Below are 19606 nucleotides of genomic sequence, written 5' to 3'. Positions count from 1 at the left end.
CCAATGTGTTTTGTGATTTGCTGTCTGCTTCACTTGTCAGGTCAAGTGAATTAGTACTGGAAGGGAGGTGCTGTCAGGTGCATTTAAAAATCAGTCTTTAAGTCTGTTTTGTCCTCTGTCTCCAAAAACGGAAGAAACTCTCCATGCAAATGAGAACGCCAAATACTTTACTGCATTTTCAGTTCTTTTGCACTTTCGTAACATTTTAAACTAAAACAATGGGAATGTCTCTTTTTAAAAATCTTTATTGTCTCAGAATAATCAATTAGGGTCTCTGCTCAGTCTCTGAAGTGTTAAAGTTGTATGCCTTTCCTGTAGAAGATTTCCAATATAAACATCCATGTAGTCCCTATATGAAACCAGGTCAGAGTTGTGTATGGGGGTAAGAGGGCTGTAGAGGACTGTCTGGTGTGTGGGTTTTGGTTTGGTTGGGGTTTTTTGTTTGTGTTTGGTTTTGGTTTCTTCTTCAAGAGCGCACCATGTCTCTCAGCAGTGCTAGACTATGTTGGGAGGTATGCCTTTGAGTGAAGTTACACAAATTGTTTTAGTAGAGTACAAAACCTTTATCCCAGTGTAATAAAAACATATTCCTGTGTATCACTGATATCACTGCCCAAACATCAGGAGATAAAGCTATGCAGGATAGTGTTTAATAGCTAGCTTGGAGTATCGGATCAACAATGTTCATAGCATTGCTGGCTTACCTCCTGCCCCGCAATTCTGTTTGTTCATAAGGGGTTGTTTTACCTGTATGCTTGTAATTTACTATTAAGGTTCTTTGACAATAGCTTGTAATAACAATGCAAAATTTAAATCTGCCTTTAATGGTTGGTATCAAGAAGGCTTATGCTAGATTTGAGCAGTTGGCTAATATATACCAACTTTCTTTAGTGACCTTTTCTCAAAGCTTAATTGAAATTACCTAATAATCTCAAAATAAGTGAATCTGTTTTTAACTCCTAAAGTTTACTACCAAACATAATCTGTGTCACTATGAAACCAAGTGGCTCCAGTGCAGTCCCTTCTTCCTGCTTCAAATGATTGGAAAGGAGGAAGAAACAGAATCATACAGTCATTTAAATGCTAGTTGTGCCAAAACAGAGAGATATTACAAATAGGACTTTGAAATTTTATGTTGGATGATAATTTTTCCTAAATATTTTAAACCATTGCATTTAGTATTTTAGGGATTGCTGTGTTCTTATTACTGCATCATTATTTCTTGCTGGGATTTTTTAGTCTCTGAAGCAACAGGTGTCTTAATTTTTTCAGAATACAGTGTGAAAACTTATGATCATGTGTTTATCCCATCATAACACCTGTACAGGGACATCCTCATAACTATCAGTACTTGATAATGCTGCTGAGAGGGAAGTTTTTCAGGATTTTGTAAGAGAGTGCAGTGTGCTGTGGATGGAACTTTTTCTGTTTTCAGAAGAGGAGGGAAATTGTCTTGTGGAAATACAATTGTGTTTTGTCACTGATGTGTCACTTCTGATACGATGATTAAAAGATCTTCCTTAACTTTGCATCTCCTTTTAGCTATTTTCAGTGGGGGTAGATTTCACCTTTCAAATTCAGTGAAGAATTAAAGTTGATTTTATTAAAAAAAAAAACAACAAAAAACCAAGCAATTCATTTACTCTTGGAAGGTACTTACTCCTTGGGTAGAATTTGTCTATTGTCTAGAGCTGCATTATCAAAATTATCTCAATTTTTTTAAAATATATTGACTGAAATGTATTTTGTGATTAAATATTTTATATACAAGATACTCAGCTTTCAAAGATTTTAATTTGTTAGGGGTTTTTCATATCTTTTTTTATTTTAATGACTTTTTGTGGCACATGCCAAAGCAAGTGTCATATATCCCTGAGCCTTTTTGTCATTATAGTGGGGTTTTTTTGCTTGCCAGTTTGTTTTTTTGGTTAATAGTAAAAATGGATGCCTTTTTACAGAGCTTGGGGATGTCTGTGTGTTTAAGCTCCCCCACTGGATGGTTTGAGAGAAGTGCAGTGCATAGCTTGATAGAAATAAAGTTCTGCACAATTTTTTGTTGGAAGAACAAAATTAGCAGTCTGCCAACATGTTTCTGTGGTTTCTTTAGTAGTAATACTTGTGTCAGGAAATACGATTTCGTGACGTGGCTGCATTATCTATTGATCATTGTCTGTCATAGAGTATCCCTGAGAAGTGAGTCTCTCTTGCCCCAGAAGGACTCAATATTAGTAACTAAGTACATATCATATAATTATTGTGCATTACATAATTATAGAATAATTCAGGCTGAAAGGGACTATAGGATGTCTGTATCCCAACCTTCTGCTCAAAGCAAGGTCAGTGCTGAATTTCGAACTGGCTTTCTCTTAACTTTGGTCAGGTCTTGAAAATCTCTGAGGTCAGACTGCACAAACTCTTTGGGTAACTTCTTCCACTGCTTGACTGACCTTGTTGTGTGAAAAGTGCTCTTGTGTGCATCTGTGCTCTGTCTTGTCAGAGCTTCCCTCAGTTTCTGACCGCTGTCAGAATGTACTCCCACAATGCACGGCTGAGAAGAGACTGTCTCTGTCATCCTTCTAATCTTCTCGTAAGGGTTGAGGAATTCCTCTTAGGTCCTTCTGAAGCCACCTTTCTCCCGGGCTGAACAAGCTTAGTTTTCTCCCCCTCCTTGCAGGGTAAGAGCTCCAGCTCCTAATTCAGCTCGAATTAGGTTTGAGTGCAAGCCGTTTTCCATGTACATACTATTGTATAGATAGATCTTATTTTTCTGTGTGGGTATCCTGCCTTTCTCTTAGAGATGAACACCCCAGCCATGCACAGCAGATGAAGGATGTCATAATTCTGAAGGATGAAGTAGTCAGTCCCTCAACAGTAAAGTCTAAAAAGCAAACTTGCCCATGCTTTGATTAGAGTTTGTGCTTTTCGTACTAATCTGTTTTAAATAATAGTCACTGTGAACACCATGGCTTTGTTTACTGCTAGTGGGTAAAGGTGGCATAGCTTGGCCAGTGAAGAAAAGAAAATGAGGGACAGAATGTGAAACAACCAGAAACATAAATTCAGTGTCAGAAGCCTCTTTTTACGGAGACTACTTCTTTTTACGGGGATCTTGTTTTGAAAAGCGTGAATTAAGTTCTGAGTAGAAGACTGTAATCTCAGTTTCTGCATTTCTTGCTTTTTATGTGGTAGCTGCTTTTGAGATGCTGTTGCATGTAATTGTAGAAGATAACTGCATACAGAAAACACAGTGCATTAATTCTGGTTGAATAATGCTTAGAGCGGTAGATAATGACTAACAGCTTTTGTTTGTTAGTACATCAGATGAACTGTGACACGTCCACCTCTGTAGCAACCTTCTATAGAGGCAGGATTATAAGAATATCAGTGGCATAGAAATCTGTAGGTGATTGAAGGGTTGGTTACCGATGTTGACAAAAAGTGAGATAAACAAAATGGATGCCTGAGAATTCAGTTATAAATGAGAAGAGGCTTAAATACACTACCCCCCTTCAGCTGAAATCATACACAGTTACGCTTGGACTGTAATTACATGTAGACTTAAAAGGTATTACTAATCTACCAGACAAATAAAATGGTTTTATTCTGCTGTAGTCACTGCCATATCAGACTTTCGCCCTTGCTTTTTTCCTTGTTTTATTTAATTAAAATGCTGATCCAAGTATCTTTTAATGTTACTCTAACCCTGCTATGCACTTCTTATTCTTGTGTTGTCTCCTTTTGCCTGACCTCAGGCTGGATCCTTACCTTACGGCACCATCTCACTGAACATTGCTTCCCTCGCTTTGCCTTGTGTGACAGGCCTGCAATTTTTTGTTTTTCAAAGAAAGGAGTAACTATCCCATAGTCTAAGGCTACCCATAAACGCCAGCCAGGTTGGTTTTTTGGTTTTGTTGCTGGTGGGTTTTTTGTTGTTATTGCTGTTGGGTTTGGGTTTTTTTGGGTTATTTTTTTTCCCGATTTTAACCCATTATGCACAGGAGTAGCTCCCTGAAAGGTATATCTACTGTTTATGCCTCAAATCTCATTTTAGCTTACCTTTATTTTGCTGTAGTCATCAGCTGTTCAGAAGCTAGTTAGTAGAAGATATGTAGGATTCTCTTATTATTGTCATCATTTCTCTTTATCCTCAAGTTTCCTTGAATTTGCGTGATCTTCTGTTATTACTCTGTTAACTTCTTGAGACTGGCTTTCGTTTCATGGAGTCTGTAGAGTATGGTTTATCCTGTACTTGATGAGGACATATGTATGTTACTGCAGTACAAGTAATAATGCTGTCCTCAGCTAACTTGTGCTCAGAAGTGCAAGGAGATATTTGAAAACTGTTAATTTGGCTCCTGGCGATATGCCCAAGCAGTAGAGCAGGAAGAATAACAAAATAACAACTTAGAGTTTTTAATAACAGTAGAGCAGGAAGAATAGCAAAATAACAAGGACAAGATTTGAGGAAAAAGTAATGATAGGCAATGATGGAATTAGAGCAGCCTAAATATGCTGTAATAAGATAGAGTAAGGCTATATTTAATTGGGCAGCAACGAATTATAACCCTGTTTTAGATCAGGGAATGTTGATGACTTCAGATTAGTTTTGTTCTCATTGTTTCTTGAGGTCAATTCAGATTATGATAAATTTATCCCATAAGTGATAATTGGAGTGAGGTAGAAAAGCTAAGCTCCATAAAGCCTGAGAAATTGACTAAAACTCCTGCAGCTAGGCCTCTTCTTGGTAAGAATGTAAGAGCCCTGGTGTGAAGAATGTGGTTTTTTCCTCCTTGGTTTTTCTTTTTTTCCACAGGAAAAGAGGGTTTAAAAATTCCATTTCACTTGTGTGATAATGTTTCTGTTCAAGTTTTTTAGACCATACTGAGAATACCCCAGTGTAAATCATACATGTTGTGGATTTTTGGGGTGTTTTTTTGTATGTGAGTACCACTTGTGGCTTCACAGTTTTTTGTAATTTCTGGTTATATTTTGTTTTGAACATCACTAATATTAGTGATGTTCAAGTATTTTAAAGGATTTTGAACACATACATCATATAATTTAATAAAAAAACAGATAAAGCTTCTTGTCAAGTTTGATTTTTATAAAATCACATTTAAACAAAACGAGATAATATGATTCAACAAAAGAACATGAGACTGACCTTAGTGAACAGCATTGTATTGCATTGTTTGGATGAGCAAAAGTGACTAAAGTGACTATTGCCTTGTGCTTGCTTTTTTTGTGCCTGTTGGATCTGGGGTGCATAGGCCTCTACAACACAAACACCAGAATGGTTAATGCCTCCTTTTTCAGTCATACTGGAAGTGTCCAACAAAGACGTTCATGACTGCAGGTTTGGAACTACTTACACATCTATACAAAGGAGCCTGTCATCATTGCTGCTCCTAATTTAATGAATCTCAGCTACCGGGGCAGTTCCAGACAGAACAAAGCTAATAGTATACCTGTGCTTAAGCAAGCTTTAACAGTCCTGCTTAACCCTTAGATCTGTCATCTTGAAGGCAAAACAGAGACCTGTGGTCTGTACCCTGCTCTGCAACTTAACTGTCGTAGGATTTTAATTTCATCAGTATCAGTCTGAGTTGTTTTATGAAATATAGGTGTCGTCACACTTCTGGAGCCACAATTATTCAAAGTGGAATTAAGTCTTTCCTTAATAGGATATTGAGCATTAGAACAATTTACCTTGAGAACCATAAGGAACATTGTCACCTGAAATATTTGACTCCTTTCTGTGGAATGTAATTGATTTGACCTCTAGGTGTAAACTTCCTGAGGGAAGCCTTAGGCAAATTCTATGATTTGTGTTATTTAGGTGGTCAGCCTAGCTGATTTGTGGATCTTGCATAGCCGTAGAACCTGTCAGTCTGTGTGTGAGCACAGTCTCTGTACCACTGGATGAGGATGCCTGCCTGTGCTGTAGTTTTTGCACGTAGTGAAGGTTTTCGGACTTTATTTCCAGAGATACCTGGAGTAGTCTAGATTTCTAAATTCACCCATTTAATAAAGTTGACTACATTCTGTACCAGTTTTGGTGATCTTCCCAAACAGTTTTCCTCTTTACTGCATTTCCAAGATAAAAATTTGATGGTTCTTCTGTTACTGAAACAGCTTTTACGTAGTCTTATCTTTGGCAGAGCCCTAGTAAGTACACAAAAGCAAAGAAGAAAATACAGGAAGAAAAAGTCTTTAATATAATAAAGTCTTTAATAGAATGTCTTTAATAAAATAGGTCTTTAATATAATAAATAAACCAGAAATAGGGTTTGACTTTCAGATAATCTTATTGGAGGCTTGAACAGAAAAGTTATAAGTTACTTGTGTAGTATTTCAGTTGTGATGGACCCATCTTAAAACCTAAACTGTTCAGTTAGTGGGGTGAGTGGAAGTAGGGCCAATGTGACCTAAGAATTATTGAGGTGAAATTTTGAGCCCCTAGCTCAGAAAACTGATCCTGTGAAATTCGATCAAGCATAGTAGGAATGAAAACAGCAAAGTCTGAACCCTTGCAAACTTCTTATGTTTAAGAGAGTGTTGGGAGAGCTGCTGTAGAGACAAACAGAAATGGGCTTTTATGTATTACAAGAACTTTCCCTATACAGTGTATCTTTGGTATTGATGTTGAAATAAAGAAACCAGAGTTTATTTCTCATATGCAGCTGTGGAATATCCAAATGTGATCAGATGTACGGATCCTGTTTTTGTTTAACAAGCTCGGAGGGTATTTAATCAGGTGCTGGCACTTGACCAGACTTTCTTCCAGCTTTGTAGCTCATGTCCTGTACCCTTTGGGCAGTGGCACTGATAGAGTTATACAGCCAACGCTCTCAATGCTTTATTGCTAGCTCATGCTGTAAACTGTTTAGGTGGATGGAGGAGGGGGCCTAACACTTGCAAATTGTGCAGAAGTCTGTGTACTGCAAAGCCTGGCTTCATGAGGACTTGTGTGCGTACTTCTCATGGGTGGTGTGAGAGAAGGCACCCCAGTTACACTCTTTCTGAAAGCTGTTTGCAAGTTTGCCCATCTCACACTATGGCTCATGAAGCAGTTCTGAGATCGGAGCAAGAGAGAACAGATCTGCTCCTTCTGTCTTAGCTGAGTAGTATTTCTTCATGCTGGCTGCAGATCTATGCAGTCCACATCCTAGAATCAAAATTTGGGCTGGATCTCCACTTGAGAGAAGCTCAAAATCTTAATTGTAAAATTCATGGCATGTACAGGGATTGGCAGTGAAATTTTTTTTGGTTTGTTTTGCATAGTAAAAAAAGTGTCATGAATTGTGTAGAATTATATGGTGGCTGCTTGAAGGATGCTTCCCAAAAAGTGCTCAAGGATTTATATATTTAATTTATAACATTTTCAAGCATTTGTTTTAACAAATAAAGGAAATAGTTTGTATTACTGGTGCAACTGGAAGTCAGTTGAGACTGGCTTTAGCGCAGTATGTTACTGCCTGCTTTGAAGTATTTATTCAACATGTATGTTTAGTGCCAAAGGTATTACTATAACGGAGGAAAAAACTGAATGCTTACCTTTATAGAAGTGAGCCCTAATAAGCTCATAAATTCCTTGCTTTAAAAAAAAAAAATCAACAAAAAAACCCTGTGCTTGCGGAACCTTCAGTAGAAGCGATGTATGTAAATGGAAATTTAAGCTTTCAGCAGTTTGAGTAGTCTGTTGACTTATATATGAGAAGCCGGAAGCAATTGCCTATGAAAGCATAAATAAATGTCTGCAGGAAGAGACCCTTCATTTCCAAAGAAGTGATGCTGCAAATGAATAGTGCATGTGGGAATGTAGGCAGAGGTTTTATTATGGTAGTTTGCTTATGCCTAGGGGATAGACACCTTTGTTGGTGTCTTTGAATAGGGCTTCAAAGTCCCTGGTGACTCATTTTTAATGTCTACATTCTGATGAGGTATAAATGATCAACCTTTTAATCTGTGTCAGCGTTGCTGCGCTATTGCTATTTTTCAAATGTTAGAAATGATATGTGATTTTAGGACTGCTCCAAGCTGCAGTTAACATTCATTTGGGAGAGCTTCTCTTCTAATCTCCCTGGAAATTCCTATGATTCTTTCCTGCCTTTTATTGCAGGAGAGAACGTTATTTACAAACTAAAATGTAAGACACCTTCTGCACATTCAACATTTTAACCGTATATGTTTCCTGGAAATTGCATTTAAAAGAAACAATAAATGAGAGTGGGGAATTGGGATTGTGTTTTTCACATAAGAAGCATTAATGGTGGGCCTGCGTTTAGGGATAGGATCGTACACCATCAAGACAGGTCTCCTGCCAGGTGGTACAGCTGATAAATGCGTTTGTTGCAGATTTTTGTAGATCTGGAGCATGAATAAAATAAATTGTGTAACACATAGCGGAGGATCTATGTTGAAAGGATACCTGAAAACTGTGGGGGAAACTGTGCTTAGCACAAACCAAATTATAATCAGAAAAAGAAGAGGAGGAGTCAATTCTAAGTCATTATTGGGCCTGGCTAGAGCAGTGTTCTGTCACCTGTTTGTAACATCTACTATTTTAAAAGTCACTGGCTTTAAGGACTGCATGAAATCAAACTCCTTTTAAACAAGCCTTTAGACTTGTGAGCTGGACTTTTTAAAAATTGTTTCATGGGCAAACTACTGAAACCACAGCCGGCAGTGATGGATTTTTGACATCCTTTTCGTTCTCTTATTTATTTATTTATTTATTTATTTATTTAAAGGACTGTTCCATATTATCAGAGGTACAGATCAAGTGGTGATGACTATTATCATCAGATATTTTAAACAATAGGCTGTGCAGCTTTAAAAAAATACTGATCAGACTCAGGACTCAGACTGTAATTGCTCAACTGTTGAGCACTTCTTTCCTATAGCATGCGCTTTTTGCATTTAATCAGAATTAACTTGATTCTTTACTAAAAACCTTTAAATTCTTTTCTAAATATGGGTAGTTTGATAGCATGTTCTTTAAGGTAGCTGCATGGTGCTGTGCTGTATATAATTAATTGTCAAAAAGCTGAAAGTCTAATGAATTAATTTGAGTAGCAGTAATTTTGAAAATAGGGGAAATGACAACTTCAGCTTTATTCAGTGTATTTTGTGATTGTCTGCATAACCTTGCAGATGTTTTGCAGCTAATTCAGTAATAATTCTGAAACTGTGGCTCCTGATGGGTTACATTCAGACAACCATTAAACAGTGCTTAAATATATTTATTATGTCGTTATTTAAAATTAAGTAACAACTGTACAGTAATTCCATTCCTGTTTTGTGAATATATGTAGTAAACTATTCTGGTATGTTGGTGTGATATTGCATGGTGGTGCTATTTTATGCAATGTGACATGTTAATAATGTAGTCTTCCTCAGTTCATTAATTAGTGTGCTTAATATTTTAATCTAAAGCAAGTTACTATTTTTGTATGTTAGAGAATTTAAGGTAAACGGAGAGCTTTTTGCGTGTGAAAAGTTGAGTTAGTGTTTATTTGATTGGCTTGGGTTTTTTTTGTTGTGTTCTTTTTTGACTTTTCCCTTTCCTGCAATGTAAAGATTATTCTTTGCTTTTCATGATGCACATGGAGTAGCTATGCAGCTCCTCTCTTTCTCTTCGGTTTCTCTCCTTATCTAGACTGAATTCAGTTTTTTCAGTGTTTTCTCACTGTTACGTGTTTTTACATCTACGATGATATTGATGCTGCTCTGTCTTCAGTGGGAGAGAAACTCTTTGTTTCTTTGTTTCTCTTTGTTTGTACTTTCTCTTCTCTTTGTACTTCTTTTTCTCTTTGTTTGTACTTCTTTGTACTTCTCTTTCTCTTTGTTTGTACTGTCTGGAAGCATGGTGCCCCAAAATGGATAGAGTATCACACTTTAAAAAATTGATTATCCGGAAGTACAGCAAAGCATTTCTCTCATGTTTTTTTTCAGATAAACAATATTGGGAAGGAAAAAACAAACAAACAAACAAAAAGGTCAGTGTAAGGTTAGTGAAGGTTAATGTTCAGCTTCTACCCAGGATATGTATTAGTTTAGTTTATATAAAGTTTAGCTATAGCATCAACAAAAAGCTGTATTAGGGAAAAAAAACCTCTAGCAAATTAACTGATTGAAGAAGTATCTGTGGAAGTAATCACTTAAGGAACCAGCACCTCCATCTTTTCTGGGAGAGGTGGAATCTATGTTCTTCATGTGAACATAGTTACTATGTTTAGGCCTAACTGATTTAGAAATATGTCTGCTGCTTTTATATAGATGTCGTACATGTTACGTCCCATGCCACTGATCCCAACAGAGATATCTGTTGTCCTGGCAAAGCTTTCCGCTTTCACATGCCAGAGGCTGATAATATCTTTTTTAGTGAAGATACTCCATAATAAGCTCTGTGATAACAGTTGTTGAAGAGTTTAAACTCAAAACTTAACGTTGCATGCCGTACAGATAAGTGTGTACGTAAAAACTTTCTGGTATCTTGCAAACTGGAGTAGTGTGAATTCTCCAACTAAACATAAAACATTGGGATTTTTGCTATCCTATTCCATTAGTGTCTTAATTTATGAAGTTAAAATGGAAGTTAGCCTAAGCTACATCTGCCTGGTATTCATGGTGAGAACGGAAACAAAAGCTATGCAACGCTTTTGCTTAGAGAACAGAAGCGCTACTCTGCAATTCTAAGTAAAACATACCATTTTATTTCTGAATACATAATTGTTTAGATGTCGGATTTGTTTGTTTTTTTTTTTCATTACAGGTTATTAATGCTGCTTTAGCTCTGGCTGCCAGACCAAAAAGCCAAGTAGTGAAAAACAACATGGAGATGTATAGGAGTACATGGGAGAATCACATCCATGTTCTTACTGAAGCCGTGGATGATATAACAAGTATTGATGATTTTCTTGCTGTATCAGGTATGATAATTTTCACAATCTGATTATTCTTTTATATGCTTTGAAAACTTTTCATAACATTTCAAAAGGAAACCAATGGAAGATTAGTTTGTGTAAGGTTTTGTAAAGCTGTTGCCTCTGTTTAGATGTCCCCACACAGTAGGTGTCCCTACTCTGCACAATGTACAGCTCAGTAGAAGTAACTTGAACAAACTGTAGGTGCGTGAAGTAGAATGGCTGCGTTACAGTGGGTATGTTTATCAATCATCACAGGTTCGTTTAGCTCTTAAGTTTCAGAATCTTCTCTGCAGCTGTGAGGTCTCCTAGAACAGGAAGTGTGTATCAGTGTGCATATACATAAAACAGGAGATTCTCACAATATTCCATGCTCCAATTACTGTGGAACCAAGTTTTTGACTTGTCTTAAGTTAGTGTAACATGGAGAGGAAGGAATAACTTGTCTCATCTTCATTAAATGTGGTTTAACTTCTGTGTTTGCTTATGGCCAGGGGGCACTGAGCTTGCCCGTTTTCCTTTGGGCTTAATTCCATTTATTAGGATTATTTGGTCTATGCAGCAATGTAGTACATGAATAGTTCTGCAGATGTTAGTAGTTTGAAACCATTATAAGTGAAGTCAGAACTAAGTTCATTTTCCTAAATGATTCTTTGCTCACTAAACATGAGGGTGGACTCTTGTCTAAAAGGGACCTTGGCTTGGATATTTATTGCTCTAAAACTTACTTGTACAGCTTCAAAAATAGCACCTTTACTGTGGTAACTGGAAGCTGTTGGACTGGAATCACCATAATTCAGTAGTGTTTTTTTCTTGTGATTGGAATGTGGATATTGCAGTGCAAAAACCGTAAGCAGAAATTAGGCGCTTTCTGGGTCTGAAGAATTGGCACGAATCAGTTGCTGCCAGCAAGAGAGAAGAGTCATAGTTCACCTTCCTATTACACTCTTGTGCCAGTGTGGTGTACAGACTTATGGAGGAGGTGTAGGGAAACAGCTGTCCTTCTAAATGGAATTGTGAAGAGCATGCTCCAAGTGTGAAGTGTGCAAGGAATTCTCTAAAGCTGAAATTGTGGAGGCTAGAAATGTGTTTTAATCTTAATCTTTCCCTTGGAATTGAAGAACGCATTGTCTTTCCTAGCATCAAGAGATACAGTGAGATACCACAGCATCAGAACAGAAGTTGCCTTTTAATGTAAACCTGTGCAATCAGAAACTACTTCTAATTCATGGAAAGCAGCAAAAGATAGATTGTTACCATAAAACTCTTGGAGAAAGCAGTTTTTGTGTGTCCAAATGATCTTGTGGCCCCAACAAAAACAAGAGGTCATGTATTTTGCTGCCATAATCTTGTAGCTTTTATTTGATTTCAGTGAAGCTTCCTCAGTTTAATGTTAACAAAAATAGACAATAAAAAAGAAACTTACTTTATGCCATTTTTCCAGAGGTCCAGTTCTAAGGAAGTAATTTACTGTTAACACGGAGCAAATATGCAGCTTCACTTCTTTCCTGACATTATAGCTTCAGATCTGAAGCCCCTGCTGCTACTGCAGTTTCTAGACTTGGAAGGGATCTTCAATAGTTGATTAGGATTCAGGGTGTCAGGTGAACTTCATTAACATGTAGTATAGCATGTGAGAAATGGCAAAATAGGAGAATAGAATCAAAGAAAAAAAAGACATTGGAAGAGAACTCTGGAGATTATCTACAAAAGCATCTTGCGCAGAGCAGGACAAACTTCACATTTCCTACAGAAATTTCATTTCAAATGTCTTAGTTGTACATGATCCAAATCTTGTTTTTCCTTTGGTCTTAAAGATTAGTATACAGCAAAACTTAAGGAATGCAACACGTAAGCAGTTATTCACCTACTGCAATAATATCTAAAAAAAGTCTACTTGATCATTCCCTTCTCTCGGTTGCATCACTGAAAGAAGAATGCAGTTAATCTGAGGCAGAGCAACTGTAGTAAATTCTTGTAAATGTATTGTTAGAGAAGTTTTTAGGATTATATAAAAGATGACAAAGTTTAAAAATAATACTTAGGGTATGGTATCTGTACCTTGAAAAGAGATTTATTTCATTTACATTTAATTTCATAGATCTGGAAAAATATCAATAGTATGCCGCTTATAAAAGACTGAAAGCAGTTATTAAATTGCTTAGGTCTTTAAAAAAGATTTTTCGTGTTTATTTTGTCAGTTGTGTACACGTTCTTTGAGAAGTAAAAAGGGGAGCTCTGCCTCTTTAGAATCTAAACCGCTACTAAAATGAATCAGAAAAACTGTATGTATGTGTACGTATGTGTACATCCATATCTATGTTCCTGTATGTATAAACACACATTTACATAGAACTATATAATAATCTGGGCTTTCTGAATCACTGCATGGCTTTTCTAAGCTGATGGTACTGACTGGAGTTAGGACTTCCGGAGTGGATGCCCTGTGGTAATACTGTAGTTGTGGTGAAAATCATAATGCATATAAATCAGAAAGCATACCCTTTCTGATAGTAGAAGCTTTACATAAGCGTTTCATTTGTAATTGTTTGCTTAAAATTATTTACTAAACTGAGCAACTGAAAGTTATAGGAGCAAACCACTTTGATTCAAAAAAACCCTGCAATTAGCATTATTGTAAAGCTCTTCTTGTTTTCAAGTATTTCAGTACCTTAAATAAATATTGAAGTGGATAGAAAGCACCAACTTTGTTATTTACATAACAATATATTTCAAAGTATTTTGACGATATATTGGTGTTTCAGAATTTGCTTCAGAAAAAGTAAGATGCCTTCTTACTGCTTTTGCTGAAATGCATATAATTCTCTGAAATGCCCATGTGATTTTTCTTCCTCTTGGGTTTCAGTCTGGTACTGCTGCAGCACTGGGGGGGAAGGAATTATTATTCTTTATTATTTCTGTGTAGTACTCGGACAGAGTAGTTGAAAATTTTTTGTAAGAGGTCCCTGGCAGAAGCATCCTAGGTTGTTAGACTCATTGCTGAGTGAATTTTGTAGCAGCTCAATTTCTCTTTGGTAATTTTCTTCCCTAAGCTGTTTTGGTTTTTAAGTGCTATTTTTGGGATTTTTTTTTTTTTTTTTTTTACATTCTTTGGAAGAACTGTGTGAGATGGACGTTGGTGTCTCAACGCTGCCTGCGTGCATTGTGTGTGTTCCTCGTAGGCTTTCTGTTGTATGAGGTTGTAGAAGTTTTTTAAGTTTCCTACAGTTCTTTGCCCCCTTACTCTCCTACACTCATGAGTACTGTTGATTTCACTAAACAGTTCTGTTAATCTTACCAAAGCTTACCCTTAAGAAAACTTTATTTATGGAGTCATAGTCTTTCCATATAGTTCCCTCTGAATAAAAGTATAGCCTTTGTTATGAATCATAACCTCTATTCTTAACAAAAGCAATTCTCAAATAAGTGGTATTTTCTTTTTGGGGGGCAAAATCTGATGAGCATTTATTTTTCAATCTACAGCTGAATGCATTTCCTAAGATTAGTTTAATCTCCCTTTCTTTTAATTCCATACTCAGTGGACAAAGGTATGTCCATTTATAGATACTTGGGAGAGGGTCACTTGTTCGGCTGGATGATTCAGTCTTTTTCTCCTCAAATACAGAAAAAGTATTAGAATAACATAAAATTTTATGGATTCTCCCATTGATCATCCAGCCTGATATATTTCTTGTTGGTAGCTAGATTTCTAATAACCTCTGAAGTTTGTTTTTTCAAGTCTGTAGCAGATCCCTAGCGCTATCCAGTCCCATACAATAAAAGCAGATCTTTCATACACTTCTCCAAAATGACTTTGAATCAGATGTGTTTTTTTAAAAATCATGCTATCCTTTTAGTACCTCTTGACTTTTCACATGCAGTTACGTGCAACTACATTTCCAGTTTTGTAATATTCTCTGAATATCACACATTCTTCCTTATCTCTGCCCTGTAGTAGATTCTCTGCTGTTGAACCGTCATTCTTTACTATCCAGCGTCCCATTCTGTATAAAGGTATTAATTCTTCAGAAATAACTTTCTTTATGCTGATTTTCCTTTAAATCTCATCATACTAATTTATCCAGGATTATGTCATAGTCTACCCAGTGCTGCTTTTTTCTTTTTTTTCTGGGACCTCAAATCTTCTGAAACAGTAATTTATATTAGCCATTGCAGTCTGAGGATGGAAACAGGCCAAGATGTGCAGGTGGTAACATGATGTGGTAACATCTTTTTGTTACATTTGAAGGGAAGAGAAAGCTTTGTTTTGTAGTATAAAACTCCTTTTTCTTTTTGGAAACAGAAGCAGCAAACTTCAAGGTGAAAATAGGTTACGATTTAATTTGCATTAATTGATGACATTTTGAGAGAGAAGGATGCTGAGCAGCAGAGGTAATTAGCATAACTCACCCTGTCCTGCTCTGTGCATTCTGTCTGCTAAGCAGAGGTCATGGTTCTTTTAGGATCTGTGTGATGACTCACACTGATTGTCACAGATCAGCAATGAAATTGGCATCCAAACTAAAATTGCAGTCATTGTTCCAGCTTCAGGCACTCTTCTGCTGATGGAGGGGTGAGAGGGAAGGAGGTGTTAAAACATGAATTGTTCTTTGTGTTAGGGTCATGTTGTGCCGGAATCACACTGAATGATTTCTTCATTTTTTGATATATACGTTATTATGTGATTCTGTTTAATAATGGTGTTCCATAAATAAGTTGGTCATGCAGTAGAGAAGCATTGTACGATAAACAAGTTAGTTAATGTAAGGGAAAACAACTTATCTGTTCACAGTATTCATTTCTAATGTGTATTCATTAGCAAGTTTCTTAATTGTTTTGTGTTTTCTTCTTCTGTCTGGAGTGACTGAGGCATGTTGATTTTCTTTTATGTAGTTATTGATGTTATTTTCCCCAGGTTAATTGCTAGAAGGTTTGGCTGGTAGAACTGCTTGCTGCCCCATTGGTTTGAATTGGGTGACAAATTCTGGACAGGAGACAACTGGAAAGGAGAATGGAGATTAGATACGATAAATTTTGCACATCTTTGTGTATCATGCCTTCCTGCCAGAATACAGGTTCTAATTCTCATGGCATCATCTGTCCTTCACTGTACTAAATCAGCATCTGGAAACAGACTGTATTTTTGTGCTCTTTGCGCCATTGCTAGAGAATGAATCATACGTTTCAGATCTAGTATTTTTACCCTTTGCACACTGAAACTTGTACAACTAGCTATGTAATATACTGATGACAGTGGTCAAGTTGAATTGTGATACTAACCTCACCAAAAAACTTCGGAAATCAGTCTTCCCTCTGTTCTGATGATCATATTGGATTTCTGCATGTTAAAAAATTGCTACAGGTATGAGCCTAGACATGGCGAGAGCTCTTTGCTAGAGGTGCCATTTAAAATTAAGGTCATTGTAAATGCATAGTTAAGAGGCAAATGATAGAGCATTCAGAAGTGCTGAAACTGTCTTTAAAGTTTAGTGGAAGAGGATCCATATGTTGTCTACATGCCTTTTCAAACATATTAATCCAACTCTATAAAATCCTATTTACCCTTATCTTTTTCACTCATATTCCACTGGAAGTTTTAGATGCGCTGGCAAAATTATTTAATGCCAACTACTGAAATGCAGTTAAATTTTTTGAAAGGTTATGTCTAATGTTATAGCATTTCAAAGTTTAGAAGACATTTTAGATGTGATTTCTTCTCATTTTATTCCATAATCTCTTCAGTTCCATATTAGTGTGCCTTTCCACTGAAAATTTCCCATTTCCTTCCTCCTCACCCCAGAATCTTCTAATTTTTCCGTTTGAAGTTTATCTTCTAGAACTTCTAGAATCTCCTTCCTCTCTACACTTCCATTCTCATTTAAAAAAAACAACAACCAAAAAACCCAAAAGAAACCAAAACAAAACCCACAAGACCTAACACCCCCACCCCTCTCCCACCCCCCCAAAAAACCCCAACTTCTGCAACATTTGAGTACATTTCAGGTAAGGCTCTAAAACTTTAATGCTTTGTTTCCTAATTTAATGGAACCACTTGCAAACAGAAACAGTGCATGACATCTCTGGATTTTTTCAGGTGCATTTTATTCTGTTGTGTTTTTATTCAGTGATTTAGGAATGTATGTTAGCTTTCATCTGTCTGAACACCTACACTAATCCTGCATTAAGGAAGGTGCTAGTCTGAGGTTGTTGCAGTTCAGGTACTTCTCCCGGCAGAACTTTTTGTGCTTTTCCAGTCACTTGTTCTATGCCAAGGGACACAGTTTTACTTAAGGCCATATATAAAGTGTTGGATGTAATTTGGTCTAATCAGATTAGTATGTTATTTCATTGTTTTGAGGGTTTTGCCTTTGGGGTTGTGTCTTCCTCTTGAGCTTTTTTTTTTCACAATTGTTTTCCAGGAGCACGTCCAATAAGTGAAATCATCTTCCATGACAGAACAGCTAGAGACCACCCAGTAGATTTTAAGGAGCATCACTGAAGAGGTTACTTATTTTCTACCTATATTGGCTAGCAAATAGTTGGGTGTTTTTGTTCTAGGGAGAGTGAGGACTGTTGAAACATCTCAAACTTTGCTACTTCAGATATTTGCGGTAACTCTGCTATTGTAGTACTATAACAAAGTACGATGAACTCATCAAAACCATGAATAATACCATTAAGGCTGTTCACTTCAAGTCATGCATCACTGCAATTATAGGAGTGATTGCATGTTTGTGCATTTGTGTGTATGTGATTGAATTACTGTGGTTAAAGCACTCTCATTTCTAATTTTAATTACTCTAAATTTATGGTAGTTGGACTTCACCTATGACTTGTAATTGAGCAGACAGGTATTACATGAAGACAGGACTCGGCTTTGGTGAGATTTGTTTCTATTGACTATGGTTGCTTTTTTATTAACCCCTAAAGCAAATAAAAATAAGACTGTTCACCTTTTTCTTTTTAAAAATCAGATCATAAAAAGCATGAAATGCGTTTATGCCACATCAAATATAGTAAGTGAGTATGTTTGTCTTTAGCTTGAAATACTCTGCTGTGTGCCACAGTAGAGTGAAGTCCATCTGTGGAGGTGGCCTGTAACCATCAGTGGTCTCTACCATTGCAGCTAGGTTTAGCGGTGTCCTAAAACTCCTTTCCTTCACCGAAGTCTTCAGAGGCCAAGGCACTGCTGGGTCATGTGCGTACTTCCCTTAAACTCCACATGCAGGTTTTATTTAAAAATCTTATGCAACTTCTAGCGATATTTATATACCACTTACCTGCACAGAGACATCCTGCTTCATTTTCATCAGTGCACACGTAAGCGCAAGTCACAGAATCTTGGGCCTGTTGATTCTGTTGCCATGGAAATTCCACTGAATTCCTTGTCCCTGATGGTTTCTGCTGCTGGGGAGTGTGGGAGGCCTTTAAGCCTGTGTAGAAGGACCTCTTTCTGGGTGACCATTTCATGGGTAAGCCGTGGGATTTGTTTTCCAGTGCCTCCTGTGTGTTCCTTTGTGTATGTGGTTTGGATCATAGAGGATAGGTTTGGGGTTTTTTTTTGGGAGGAAGGGTAAGCCCTTGTTCTGGTTCTTCTTGAACTGCTGTGTAAACTGCAATCACACTATAACATTTTTCACATTCTAGAATGCAAGAGAGAGTCTGAAGTTTCTTATGAAATGCTTTCAGTTTGAAAAAAAACCCCATGCGATCCCCCCCTCCCCCCCCAAAAAAAAACAAAAACAAACAAAAAAAAACAACCCACAAAAAGCCCTTAACAACCAAACATGTTATTTATGGGTGGGAGAACACTGGGAGAACACTCATTTTACTATTTACAAAGATAAACATTATAGTGCTCATTTACTAATACCATTCATTTCTTCTTTATGGATACTGAAAAGCTCTCATTCAGTTGAGACTCTGGGATTAAGAGATCTAAGGTACTCTGTGGTGCTTTTTTGGAAAGCTGAGATTACCCTTTTAATTTTGTAATGTTGCTATATCCATCTTCTGTTATGATAAAAAATAACCCACTTGATAACTAGACCTCAAATACAATGAATCGTAAGGCCAGGCCTCAATCTGTAAGTATCTGTAGTATTAAAGTTTAGATTTTGATCTGGTTCATGTTTCACATCACTTTGGACAGTTACAATCATTAAAATGGTAATCTAGACAGTTGAAGTCAGTAAGTAAACTGCAAAATACGCTGTAAATACTTGGACAAGGAGTAAGGGAATCATTCAGATTTCTGGGTTGCTATCTCTCTTGATTTAATTAGTTTTCCATCAGTGGTTCAAAGTTCTGTTTCAGTTTATCACTATTTTTCCAGTCTATGTAGCATGTTTACAGATGAATGCATTGCAAAAATTGCCAATTACAGATTCACTCTTAGCATAGCTATGGAGATAGGGAAAAACCCAAGATGCTATTCAGAGACTTAAGATTAAATTTAATGTTTTCATGCTGTTTTTTTGGCACATGCAATAGCAAAATACCATGCCGTGCTTTTTGAAAGAGAATAAACATAAGAATCTAAGTAGAGATGTGTATGCACTTATTTATGGTGAAATGATATGCAAACAGGAAGGTAAATTACACAGTAGATTTCAATACCATTTATCTCTAGTTTGTTTGGCCTGATTATAAGATGCTTCAGGATAAATATGAATTCA

At 36.7% G+C, this 19606-nt stretch overlaps 1 protein-coding gene across 2 annotated transcripts in view; it reads left to right on the top strand.

Moving 5' to 3' along the window:
• The window catches only part of CTNNA3 (catenin alpha 3), a 492103-nt gene that overhangs the window by 339486 nt on the left and 133011 nt on the right, over positions 1-19606 (top strand). For both annotated transcript variants that reach the window (XM_074154868.1, XM_074154867.1), the window contains exon 11: positions 10778-10934. In XM_074154868.1, coding sequence (XP_074010969.1) covers positions 10778-10934 — 157 coding nt within the window. The remainder of the gene's footprint in view (positions 1-10777; positions 10935-19606) is intronic.

Source organism: Numenius arquata, chromosome 10, assembly GCF_964106895.1.
Source record: "Numenius arquata chromosome 10, bNumArq3.hap1.1, whole genome shotgun sequence".
NCBI classification, from domain to species: Eukaryota; Metazoa; Chordata; class Aves; order Charadriiformes; family Scolopacidae; genus Numenius; species Numenius arquata.
The sequence above is the reverse complement of the archived record's forward strand: the minus strand, read 5'-3'. Positions and strand labels throughout refer to the sequence as shown.